At 46.1% G+C, this 13,558-nt stretch overlaps 1 protein-coding gene across 2 annotated transcripts in view; it reads right to left on the bottom strand.

Moving 5' to 3' along the window:
• Window positions 1–1,621: 1,621 nt before the first annotated feature.
• LOC143819286 (sodium/hydrogen exchanger 9B2-like) overlaps window positions 1,622–13,558 on the bottom strand; it is a 19,552-nt gene continuing 7,615 nt past the window's right edge. For both annotated transcript variants that reach the window (XM_077300750.1, XM_077300748.1), the window contains exons 6-12: window positions 13,020–13,147; window positions 11,285–11,460; window positions 9,792–9,898; window positions 8,169–8,318; window positions 6,105–6,213; window positions 5,246–5,382; window positions 1,622–2,855 (exon numbers count right to left, since the gene is read on the bottom strand). In XM_077300750.1, coding sequence (XP_077156865.1) covers window positions 2,619–2,855; window positions 5,246–5,382; window positions 6,105–6,213; window positions 8,169–8,318; window positions 9,792–9,898; window positions 11,285–11,460; window positions 13,020–13,147 — 1,044 coding nt within the window. In that variant the 3' untranslated portion in view covers window positions 1,622–2,618. The remainder of the gene's footprint in view (window positions 2,856–5,245; window positions 5,383–6,104; window positions 6,214–8,168; window positions 8,319–9,791; window positions 9,899–11,284; window positions 11,461–13,019; window positions 13,148–13,558) is intronic.

Below are 13,558 nucleotides of genomic sequence, written 5' to 3'. Positions count from 1 at the left end.
TTAAACTGTCTGCTCTGTTGATTACTTCAGGTCTATGGATCAAAGAGGTTTGTTCATGAAAACAGCAGTGTCTGGTCTCCCTGTCTGTCTATCACTTTATTATCACTTTATATTACCGGGCATGGAGGGGGTGGGGAGAGGTTTAGCACTGGACTGTGCCACCATCATTATTGTAGCTTTGTTTTAAGGATTTTATTATAAACGGCCACGAGCTGGCAGGGTCCGGGAGTGGCGATTAATAAATCATCATCATCATCATCATCATCATCATCAAAATAACATATTTTGCTTGCATGTCTTTGGTTACGGCATGACAACTGAATTATTCTAAGTGAGATGAGTTGGACCTCTTCAGACAGGCTTTTGAATAAGACCAGTGATGAGGACCCAAAATCAACCCAATGGCCAGGAAACTGCAGCACCGATGCTCAAAACGTCGCTCTCAGCTGTTAGGCCAATCTTTGTGATCTATTACAAGTTATATATTAGTTATAGTTACATCTCCCCATTTTTAAATCGCCGCAAATGTTTTAATGTATTTTCCTGTTTCTATGTTCTATGCATACTGCCCCGAGACATCAAGTGAATGAAATTAATTTAAAAAGCAGCACTATTCCCCCCTGCTTTCTACTCCCCCTGCTCTTTACACCCTGTTCTCTACTCCCCCTGCTCTGCTCCTTCTCCATTCCGTTCTGTGTAAAATAAATGGTGTTGCCTCCAAAAAGCAATTTTGGACAATAGAATGCTTTGGCGCTTAAATGTCCTTTAAGGAGTACTTGGAAACACAAAATGTAACATTTTGAGTCTTTTATTTAAAAAATACGCATTTATTTTTATAGTTTCCGTATCAAATGCTACAAAGGGAAAAATACAATTGACTACACTACTATTGTGGTGATCTGGGGAAAGGGTTTTGTCTTTAATCATTTGGTAACAGCAAGTAGAGCAAAGGAATAGAACTTCAGCTGTCATGGAATTCCCACTGGGAAGTAATTCCAAGTCAAGGATCTCGAGCTGGAATGATTTGGTGTTTTCGGTTTGGCTTAGAGTTCAGCCTTGGGGTGGTGAATAAACCTTGGTTCTATAGTATGAGAACTGAAGACCCTGATATTTGAAAATGTTTGCTAAAGAGCGCAATGTTAAACCTTAACTGAGAAAATTGGGTTTCAATGTTCAGGGAAAATGTAATTGTTATGACTAAAAGAGCAAAACAATCCATGTCTGACTCTTTTGCTCCCTCTGGTGAAATATTTCATAAAAGAAATTCAAAGTAGTTTTTTTTTTTTTGAAGCACTGACTGTGTCCTTTTCCTAATTCCATTGCCTCTTAGTACATATACACTATGACTACAATAACAGCAGACATTGGTGTTGTGGGAAAGAAGCAAGGGATAAAGGCCTTTCTAATGCCTGTAGTTTCAAATCTCTTCCTTAAAATCACTGGTTAGCAATGTGATGTGAACCCATCTTGCTTGTATGTCTCTCTAAAGCAGGGGTAGTCAAACTGCGGCCCTCCAGATGTCCATGGACTACAATTCCCAGGAGCCCCTGCCAGCGTTCGCTCATGGGAATTGTAGTCCATGGACATCTGGAGGGCCGCAGTTTGACTACCCCTGCTCTAAAGAATTTCAGAATCCCTCTGCTGCAGGGGCTGCTCATCCTTTGGCCTCAGGCAATGAGAACGCAGGGATTACCTGACTCTTAACGGATCGTGCCCATTAAGATTTCATGCTTTTCACAGACCTGGTGTTACAGCAGCACCCATTTATGGCGTACCAGACAAAGCATCATTAGACAGCACAGAACCGCTCCCTTTAAATTCAGTTAGATCAGTCCGAGGTTTGAATGTATCCCAGCATCCCCCTCAAATGATTAAAGGCCTGAACAGGGCCACTTCTCTGGTGCTACTTGCCCCTGCTTGTGTTTCGGTAATGTGTAGGGAAACAGGGATTATATGTCTGCACATGTGAATTTGTGTAACGTCAGAACAGTGAGGTATACAGAACTAGCAAAGACATTATGAGAAGCTTTGTCCGAGCCACATGTCAAATCCACATCTGCTTATTCCATCGTCACAGGAAAGGGCTTCTACGCTGTTAGAAAGAAGCGTGGGGAGGGAATGCCAGTCTCCTGGGTACCGGTTTGTTCTGCAGACTCTCCACATCCTTAGGCAGCAAATAATGCCTTTGCTAGATGAAAACGAATTTAACAGAGTGGGACTTGGACCTGCTATTCCCAAATCCCTCACCTCATTCATCCATTACTGGTCCTGAGCCAAGGCTTTCTTCACCCCCAATGGGAGCCACCTGGATTTCTCCCTCTTCTCCAACTGGTACTTGTGCTTCTATAGGAGGCTACAGATATATTCCAGCAGTCAGAGGCATGGTCATTATCTGCAGTTTGCTCGTGGCTGGTTTCCTTCAAAACCTCCAGTGCCAAGGATGAAGAAAAACCTGGATCCTGGTGCAATGTAATCACATTTTTTGATACGCCTCTGGGTTTCTGGCTTTTGCCACCCCTACAATGCATCCAATAGGAATTTAGACTTCTGCGGGCGCCTTTGTTTCCTTAGCCTGGAATAACAGCTGAGTGATCTTTGGGCTATTCACAAACTTGTCCCTATACTGGACTAGATGTTTTCGCTCGCCTTTCTTCTTCAAGTCCGTTGTCATCTTCCTCATTTATGTCGGCCTTACGGAGAAGTTTGGGGCCTCCCAGGCCGATAAGCAAAGCTCCAGTGGGAGCTGTGATTAGGATTGCCAAGAAGGCCACTGTCAAGATTTTCAGACCATATTCTTCTAGTATTGGGTCATTATGATCTCGTGCTGTATCCAAGGCGATGGAACCAATGGCAGCCTGCAAAAAAAGAAATGTTTAGACTTTCTTAAAAAAATTAATTCAAAGACTCTTGATCACCAATTCAGATGGGTTGATGTGTTGGTCTGAAGCAGCAGAACAAAGTTGGAGTCCAGTGGCATCTTGAGGACCAATAAAATTTCATTCTGGATATAAGTTTTCGTGTGCATGCATCCATTGGACTCCAGCTTTGTTCTAATGACATTGTGGTTGGAGAGGACCTTGAAGTACAATCTCTTGTTGCCACATAGACGTGTACAAGGACAAACAGTTCATTCCTCTGCAGAGCTTGAACACAGGAGTAGACAAGCCTCCACAGCTTGGATCCCGTGGTGATTTCTCCTGACGGACAGGATTTCCATGAGCAGAACAGAAGTTCCTCACTTCTCCCCTCCTGCTGGTGCCCCAAATACCCCCCCCAAATGCTGCTCCTGTGACAGAAGATCCTCGAGAAGAACTGCAGGTCTTCAGCTGGAGGGAGGCATCAACCAAAATCACCTCCCTTCAATTCTCATAAATCCTTCCCTGGATCCAACCCCTGTGTTCAGAGGCTACAGCTAGTACAGAATAAGTAGGTCCAACTTTTGACAAGGCAAATCACCAAGGACACCTGCTAACAATGCTGCAGGATCTGCACTGGCTTTAACTAGCCCCTGAAGTCTTTCAAAGTAGCCATTCAAACGTATAGAGCTCCAAGTTACTCAGATTGTACCTTAGTGTAGGCTTAAGTTTGTGGTGGACCAAGAGCTCAGCATGAATCAGAGACAATTTACAGGAGTGAGCTACTTAGACGCATCATGGGAGGACCAAGGCCAGAGCTCCAGTTCTTGGCCATTATGGACAAAGCCAGTTTTGTTGGACCTTCATTTCTTGCTTAGTTTGAATAAATGGCATCTGTTAGTACTTCATAGCTGCCTGAAGCCTTATAGAATGATTTATTGGGCTAATCATAACAATAGATTGTTACGAATGTCTTATACTGAATCGGTCCATGAAGGTCAGCATTGTCTCCTCAGACTTGCAGCAGCTCCCCAGCATCTCAGGCCAAGGTCTTTCACCTCACCTTCTACCTGGGCCTCTCAACTGGAGATGCCAGAGATCAAACCTGGAAACTTCTAAACTGCACGCCAAGCAGATGCTCTACCTCTGAGCCACAGCCCCCCTTTTTAATATGTCCCATGAATCATGCTTGACTAACAAGGACACAAAAATATAATCTTAGAAAGTCCATTTTAACCAGCAATCTAATTTTCTTTCCCTAAAGATGGGATATGTTTTCTAGAGACGGTTAATGCTTTCCCCATCATTTAACCAAGGATTAAGCAAATCCAAAATTATTCTCTCATTTTAAAAATAATTTTTATCTTTATTTATTTGCAATTTTGTAGACTTGTCTGAGGGAGGGAAGGCAATCTCATCAGAGCTGAGAAGAGAAGCAGGGCCAGTACTGGGATGAGAAACCACCAAGGAAGACTCTGCCGAGGAAGGTGGTGGCAAACCTGCTTCTCACTTGCCTTGAAAGCCCCTTGCTGGGGTCACCGTAAGTCAGTTGTAGCTTGACAACACTTTCACAAAAACAAAGATATGTCTGAAGAATTCTTTGGTCATTTTTTTGTGGATCAGTCCAGTTTGGTATCCTTGCACAACATTGACAGAGGCCTGGGTAGTGCAAAGGCTATCATCTGAAGAGTAGACCCCACCCCCCTCGGCTTCTGAAATATTGCCAAGGGGTATTAAAAGAACTGCCGGGCTGAATCACTGTTTCCATTGGAAAGGCGTTGTACCAAAGCTTCTGAACAAGGCAGATATTTGCCCACCTTTGAAAGAGACTGTTGCAAAGAGGCATGGCTAATCTTGGCTAATTATCCACTCATTCTTAAATCACTCTCAGGAAAATTCTTAGTAGCAGAGCAACTCCATTAATTCCTGGATGGAAAAACGGTACGCACAAAGCTGCCTTCCACCAAATCAGACCCTTGATCCATCAAGGTCAGTATTTTCTACTCAGACTGGTAGCAGCTTTCCAGCATCTTAGGTGAAGGTCTTTCACAGCACCTACTGCCTGGTCCTTTTAAACAGATTTGCTTGGCATTGAGCTTGGGACTTTCTGCATGCAAAGCACAGGCTCTTCCACTGAAACGCAGTCCTTCCCCATACCTCTTTGATCCTTTTCAATCCGGTTTCAGTCCTGGTTTGGGTCACAGACTATCCTAGTGGTGTCAGTGAATGACCTTTGCCTACAGATGGATTAGGGGGATCTCTCTCTGCCAAATTTAATACATAGTGAATCATGTTTTTCAGAAGGAGAAGTGAGAATTAAGGGTACTCCTCTGAACTGGTTAGCTCCTCGTTGGAAGAAAACACAGATTTGCTATTAAGGGCTACTTTACCTGGACGGTTGCTTTGGGTATCCATGCCAACGTAATAAACAGTTTCTCCTTGAAATTAAAGCCAGCACAAGACATCAACGTGAAAGCAGCAGTCATCCGGGCTAGTAGTGAAGCACCCATTGTAGCCAAACAAAGCCCTGCAGCAGAGAAATGCACTAATTTACCTGTATATAACTGTGGCCCCCAATCTTGATCTGAGCAAATGCCTGCGGCAGAGAACTATGTCCCGGCTCAGGAGAGACTGTGAGATATTCGACAAATCAAGCACATCTTGAAACCGTTTTACTGTGTTTGTGCCTCACTCTGCAAAACAGACCCCACCCCACCCCCACCCCCTGACCAGTGCCAGCCATTTGGCCACGGAATCTGATTCATTTATATGTCAATTTGCATCTTTATCCCAGTTTTGTTTAAAGCAAGAACAATAGGCATGTGTGTTGGTTGTGTGTATGTGTCCATATTAGCCAATGAAGCGGCCTAAAGCATCTGGGGTGAAATGCACGTCTCGTTCTGCTTGTGATAGAAGCACATTGTGTCTTTAAATGTAGTCTGGCCCCATATAAGTCAGATGAATGTGGTGCCAGAGAGACCTGCAGGTGACTTTGTGAGGTGTTCAGCCTTCTCTCCTATCCAACATCTCATTCATTCCACCTGTGCCCCACAAGTATCCCCTTCCTCCTAACAATATAATACTAGAACCAGCCTGCCTGACCAAAAAGCAGGGGGAATGTGGGCTTGAATGTCCAACTCCAAGGCCCCAATCATTTGGTTTTGGAGAAGAAAGGTCTTTACTTGCACCCTTCTAAAGTAAGCTAGCCACCAGTTCACTCAGTGCTACTGATCTTCCAGGCAGGCGTACCAATTGTTTCAGCTCCAATGGAAACAATGGATATTTCAGCTCCGATTAGGGAAAAAAGAAAAGGCTGGAAAATCTCCCAGGCAGCGGCAAGGATTTCTTCTACCTCTTTCTGTAGGACAAAAAAATGAGCTCTGTTACAAGAATTGCTTGGGTCTTGTCCAAAGTAATGTTGGTCTTTGTGCTAGAAGGAAGGGGCAAATGTAAACACAAAGTTTCAAGATGTCAAACTTTAGTTAGTCCAGCCATGGCTGGCTTGAAAACCAGAACAACAGAAAGCTGAGTTAGTCCAGTCAATATATTTGGTTGCTTGCACTAATCCTAGAAATTTGTTCTACTGATTAATGGGCACTGTGATGGAACTGGCTCACATTTACTTTGCAGACCCTCTTCCACCTTGCCCATTCTGGCTGGTTGCCAACTCCAGGTGGTTCCAAATGAAGAAACACCGTTGGTTTCTTATAGAAATACATCGAAAGCAAAACTTTGGAACCAGAACGGGGTCCCAGGTATTCAGTTGTGCACAATTGAAGAAGTGACCCCTTTACTGAAGAGCTATTGCCTATGTGATATCCTGTACCTGTAATACTGGTGATGTTATATATTATATTAAGACTACAATTGCAACCACCGAAGAAGCAATAGAAAGTGAGATTGAATACCTGAGACCCTGTTCTGGTTGCAAAATTATTTAGGATTTAATAAATCTCAAGAAGACACAACCTTTTGCCTATTGGTTTCGTTAACTCCAGGAGGGTGGCAAAAGGGACTCCCTCTGGGTAACACACACTGCCACCCACAGGAAGCCCCTCTCCTAGGAAGAAGAACCTCTTCCTGCCTGTTTCCTGGCCTGGCCAATTAGCATTTGAAAGGGAGGTGAGCAAGGGATTACCCCCCCACCTTCTCTCCACAGCACAGAGGAGGAAAAGGTGAGTCCTTTTGAAATAGCAAAGGTGGGGGGCATTTCATCACAGACATCACATTTTCAGGGATAGATTCCAGTGGGTAGCCAATGGCACCTTTAAGACCAACATAGATGTATTCACCTGAAAGCTCATGCCTTGAATAAATTTTCAGAGATGTCAAGGCCAAAAGAGACCATTATAACACAGCTGGTATTTCTACCACCATACCAGGCATATTGCTCAGAAAAGTCCACATCAGTACAAGGCATGAGAATTGAGCTGAAACTACAACTGAAATTATTTTTTTTAAATGTCAAGATGTTACTCCAAGATATATTCATTTACTGGCTCAACTGGATGCCTGAATTCACCGGCTCTCACTAGCCCTCACTGATGCTATTCACATGTTGTTGTTGTTGTTAGGTGCAAAGTCGTGTCCGACCCATTGCGACCCCATGGACAATGATCCTCCAGGCCTTCCTGTCCTCTACCATTCCCCGGAGTCCATTTAAGTTTGCACCTACTGCTTCAGTGACTCCATCCAGCCACCTCATTCTCTGTCGTCCCCTTCTTCTTTTGCCCTCAATCACTCCCAGCATTAGGTTCTTCTCCAGGGAGTCCTTCCTTCTCATGAGGTGGCCAAAGTATTTAAGTTTCATCTTCAGGATCTGGCCTTCTAAAGAGCAGTCCGGGCTGATCTCCTCTAGGACTGACCAGTTTGTTCGCCTTGCAGTCCAAGCGACTCGCAAGAGTCTTCTCCAGCACCAGAGTTCAAAAGCCTCAATTCTTTGACGCTCGGCCTTCCTTATGGTCAAACTTTCACAGCCATACATTGCAACTGGGAAGACCATAGCCTTGACTAAACATTCACATGTTACATGCAGTAAATGTTGACCTCAAGGAGGGATGTGCATTTTCAGCCACACCATGAGATGCATCCGGCCAGTTCACTGAATGAATATCATGGGGCAGAAGCATATCTGAATTGTCTGTGCGTGCCGAAGTCTGTTTCCTTACATGGCTCTGCTGCTTTAGTACAGGGCAACTGTCTATACCTGAGCCAAGAAAATCCAGCATTTATAATAAAGCAACACCACTGGCACCCAGAAGAGTCACGCATGTTGGAATCAAGGTGACTTACAGCTGCTCAGCGGACACTTACCTTCTCCTGTGACCATGCCAAACCACCCATAAATGACAAGACAATGGTGCAGAGTCCTCCAGCTCCAGGGAAGCCAAAGTATTTGCTGCTCAAAATAGCTAGTACAGATAGGCCCATCACAAAAAATGCTCTCTTCCAAACAAGGAATGTCTGGATTCAGGGGAGAAAACAGAAAGGGTTATTATTGTTATTTTTCATGGCAGGAGATGAGCAGAAGTGGTTTGCCTTTGCCTTCTCTGCATAGCAGCACGTGTCTTTCTTGGCGGTCTCCCCTTCAAGTACTCACCATGGCCAACCCTGCTTAGCTTCCAGGCTTTGACAGGCTAGTCTGGCCTATTCAGCCTGCTAAGACCTTAACACCACTGAAATCAATGGGTTTAGATCAGGCTTTCTCAACACTGGAAGGGTTTCTGGAATCAGTGGGCGTTAAAGATGGATGGATGGATGGATGGATGGATGGATGGATGGATGGATGGATGGATGGATGGATGGATGGATGGATGGATGGATAGATGGATAGATTTTTATACCACCTTTCCATACGGTTATAGATCAAAATGGCCAGTGATGGGCCTGGAGGGATTGGGAAGGTGAGGGGCCCCAGGTAGGCATGTATACAGCTATGCTGGGCTGTCGCCCGGCTCCTTTGGCCGCCCTGAAGCCTCTCCCCTGCCCCCTCCCACACAGTTTCTTGCCTTCAGGGTAGCCAAAGAAGCTGGGCTCTCAGCTCCTTCAAGTTTTTATCCCAGACTCGCCCCGCCCCAATCTCCACCCACTTACCCCTTACTCTTTTATTTTTACCGCTCCCACGGGAGCGGTTTACAGATAGAAACACCCACAATAATACCAATAGTATTGATTTAGCGTTTTCAATAGGCAACCCTTAACATACTTTCCGACAGATAATAACAGCCCTGTCAGGTAGGTTGGTGTTCTTCACGAAGAGGAACTGAAACTACATGACAACCCAAATTTAGCCTTCCCATGGCTGCTACAGTGTAAATGGAATTTTCATAAAACCGGTATTATGTTACAGGCAGTAACAAAAAGACCTCATTTCCTGACATGGTTGGTGGAAAGTTCCATCAAGTCTCAGCTGACTTTTGGTAACCCCAAAGGGCCTTCAAGGCAAGAGACAATGAGAGGTCGTTTACCGGTGCCGGCCTCTATGCAGCAACCGGGGCTTCCTTCCTTGGTCTTCCATCCAAGGACCAACCAAGGCCAACTCTGCTTAGCTTCCAAGAATCTGATAAGATTCAGCCCGCCTGGGTTGGGTCAGGCTGACAGGCTTACCAAGCTGGAAATATTTCCCCTTCTGCATTTAAAACAGCCTTTGTCTTGCATGGAAACAGTACTGAAAATCTGCTATCCTCTCTAGAGCAGGGGTAGTCAAACTGCGGCCCTCCAGATATCCATGGACTACAATTCCCAGGAGCCCCCTGCCAGCATTTGCTGGCAGGAGGCTCCTGGGAATTGTAGTCCATGAACATCTTGAGGACCACAGGTTGACTACCCCTGCTCTAGATGAAAGCCTGCAGTTTCCATTTTCAGAAGTTTCCCACTACTTCAAAAGATCTTCTATTAATAATTTGGAACAGCTTTTTTAAAATTATTATTATTTACCTGATCTTTGCTTGGAAAATACCAAATGAAAAGTCCCAGAATGCTCCCAGAGACTATGCCAATGACAACTTGTAGCACACCATGGAGGAGATTGAGGAAGGTGGCGCCTGTTTCAAGAGAACAGGAGAGGGCTGAAACGGACATTCGAACAATCTCTTTGCTAGAGTTCCACAAACTTAGGCAGGCTGCCGCAGGAAATGGGCAACTACTGGTTAAAGGTAAAGGTATCCCCTGTGCAAGCACCGAGTCATGTCTGACCCTTGGGGTGACGCCCTCTAGCGTTTTCATGGCAGACTCAATACGGGGTGGTTTGCCAGTGCCTTCCCCAGTCATTACCGTTTACCCCCCAGCAAGCTGGGTACTCATTTTACCGACCTCAGAAGGATGGAAGGCTGAGTCAACCTTGAGCCAGCTGCTGGGATCGAACTCCCAACCTCATGGGCAGAACTTTCAGACTGCATGTCTGCACCACAAGAGGCTCTCTAACTACTGGTTAGCAACATGGAAAAAGCAAACCATAGGAAGAGAAACCAAAGCAGCATGAAATTCAGTCCCCGTGCCCAGACAGGACCAACTCCCATGAACCTCTACACTGCAGCGCATCACAGAGAACAGATGCCCCACAGGGGGCACAGTGGTTCTCCCTCAGCAACATGGTGCTTCAAGTGTCCAGCCCAGAATTGGGAAAATGTACTGGGTGAGATTCTGTGACATTTTACATTCTGCTTCTAAAGCTGGGAATTGCGAGGCTTTTGTGCAAACATATGTGTTTCTGCCCTGCCATGATATCATTTAAGCTCATGATCTGTTTTCCTCCCTGGGGAGCTGCTCACATAAGGATCATGCCCATAACAGTGCTGCTGGGGAGGCTGAGGAATTATACATGTAAGTTTGCCTGGGAGGAGGGGCGTCGTAGGAAATGGTACACTTGCCAGGGTTCAGGGTTCAGGATTCAGGTGGGGCTGAATGTCCATCACCATAGCACAGTCATACAAATGCACGAATCTGCCTTATATTGAGTAAAATTGCATGTCTTTAGAGGTCATTATTGCCTACTCTGAATAGCAGCAGCTTTCCTGGGTTTCACATCACTCACTTCTTGATCCTTGCACTGGAAAAGCTAGGGGTTGAACCCAGGGCCTTGTAGCATGCAAAGCAGACGCTCAGCCACTGAGCCATGAGCCTTCTGTTTGTGCCTTTTCAGAAATAAAATAGAAATTACTCATGAAATTGTATGTCTGGGTGAGAATTGGAGAGGTGGGGCATATTACATGTTTGCACCAGCACTGGAAAAATGGTTATTTTGTGCCTGTTTCGGCTGTTGGACAGCATATATTCCTTACAGAGGGAACTATGTTACATTATAATGTGGCCTTCCTGAGGCCACCCTCTTTTCTTTATCCCTGATCTCTCCAAACGCCGGACATGATGATGTTTAACGTCTGGGGATGTAAGGGGGACACATGAAATGGTCAGTAGAATAGCTATGCTACCTTTGGAGAAGGCCATGCCTAAGAAGACGTTGAAGCCTGTGATAGCCACGACATCATCAAAACTGCTAGCTGCTATTAGCAAGGTTGGGATCCCCTTTTCGACCCCATATCCTTGTGCTTGCAACCTCAGCATCGAAAGGACGACAATGGCAGGAGACACGGCACCTAGAACAAATCTAACAGCACACGGTGCGTTAAGAAGAGAAGGGATTCGTTTGTGAACATTGAAATGTCTGTTTCCCCCTCTCTTTCCCCATTGTCTTCATTAGTAACTAGTAACTAGTAAAAATGAACGGGGAGGCTGTGTCTTCCTTGCATTGCCATTTACCCGGCCCCCTTCTACAGACCATCCTGAGCCCTGACTTGGATGAAGGGTACAGAAAAATATTCTGGTTGTGTGTGTGCAGGCAAGGCGGGGCTTCCGGAGGCTTCATTGTTATGAACAGAGGATGGAGCAGAGCTGTTTTCTGTTGCCCCAGATGGTTGGACCAGAACCAATGGGTTAAAATTAATTCAAAAGAATGTTTGGCTAAACCTCCAGAACTTCCTGGCAGTTAGAGTGGTTCCTCAGTGGAACAAGCTTCCTCGGGAGGTGGTGGGTTCTTCTTCTTTGGAAGTTCTTAAGCAGAGGCTGGACAGCCATTTGACAGAGAGGCTGATTCTGTGAACTTAAGCGTATTGTAAGAAGAAGAGGAAGGAGAAGAGTTGGTTCTTATGTGCCGCTTTTCTCCACCCGAAGGAGTCTCAAAGCGGCTAACATTCATCTTCCCTTTCCTCTCCCCACAAATCACTGCAGAAGGGATTGTGTTCATGGCTCTTGTGGCCCTTTCTTGCATGCCCAGGAAAATGCTGATTGCCACGTTGGTGTTGGAAGACAAATTTCCTCCAGGCCAGATTGGGCAGGGAGTTTTTTTGGGGGAGTGACATGATCTGGGCATAGAATTGGGGTCACTGTGGAAGGCAGGTAGTTGTGAATTTCCTGCATTATGCAGGGGGTTGGACTAGAGCAGGGGTCATCAGTCTGCGGCCCGGTGGCAGGCCGCAAAGGCCACGGTACCGGGCCGCCGCCAGCCACGCCTGCCTTCCCCCGCCGGCAGCAAGAAGGAAAGGAAGAGGCAGGCGCAGCCGCCGGCATGGCAGTGACACAAACACGCATGCGCGCTGTTGCCACGCATGTGCGTTAGCGCCCCCTAGTGGCGAAAACGCACGCTTGCAATTGTTGCGTGTGCACGTTAGCGCCACCTGGTGGCGAAAACACGCATGTGCGGCAATTGCACGTGTGCGTTTTCGCAGCACCCGGGCCGTCGGCTCTTCCCTCACTCCGGAGGCAGTCCCTGACCTGAGAAAGGTTGGGGACCGCTAGACTAGAGGACCCTGAGGTACCTTCCAACTCTATGATTCCATGGTTCCATGAATATGTACATAAGTTAAGTTGCAATGGACTTGCGGTGCCTCAACCAGGGGGCTTTCAAGGCAACCGAGAAGCAGAGGTGGTTTGCCATTGCCTGCCTCTGTGCGGCCTTCCATGCAAGTAGTGACTCTGCTCAGCTCCTGAGATCTGAAAAGAGCGGGCGTTAGCATGCTGCCTTCCCTCCCCATTATTATGAACACCTGGCCCAAAATATCTGTACAGGGGGCCTCTGTAAGTTCAAAGTGCTGGATTTTAAGCCTGGGAATGTAAGCACTGCTAGAAGAAACGGAGGCCTTGTCAGCAGGAAGGAGTGTCTCCTCTTACCCTAACATAAATCCCCATGGCCATGGTAAGTGCATGAGAAAATGAGACACGACAGCTGCCGTACAGGCTTCAACAACACAGGGCCCAAAGGTCAGTCGCAAACAGACAACCTTTAACTTGTTCAGAGCCTGAAAGAGAAACACATTGAGAAATCAGTAGTACAAGCTCAGGGCCCACAAAGTATCACAGGCTGGGGGGTGGTGGGGATTGTAAATAAACCCCACCCCACCCCTAAAATCTCTCTCTTGAGGGAGACTTGAGTGGCTTGCCCTCTTCCTCCTCTCCTTAAACTGACACTCAAGAACTCTCAATATTCCATCACTTCTAGAGAATGTTAAGCCCTCATCAGGCTGTGTTTTTGGGTCCCGCAAGTATTTTGATGAAGTTATAGAGTCATATTTTCCTGAGACATTTCCTGAGTAGGTAGAAATTCCCGCCTTGCCTGTGGGTATCCCCATTGTACAGCTTTCATCACCCACGTAGGAGCCAGATAGTTTACTCTTAGACGGTCAAACTGTACTACGTAGCAGTATCCGGGT

This window comes from Paroedura picta, chromosome 10, assembly GCF_049243985.1.
Source record: "Paroedura picta isolate Pp20150507F chromosome 10, Ppicta_v3.0, whole genome shotgun sequence".
NCBI lineage: Eukaryota > Metazoa > Chordata > Lepidosauria > Squamata > Gekkonidae > Paroedura > Paroedura picta.
This window is presented reverse-complemented; position numbering and strand designations above follow the sequence as displayed.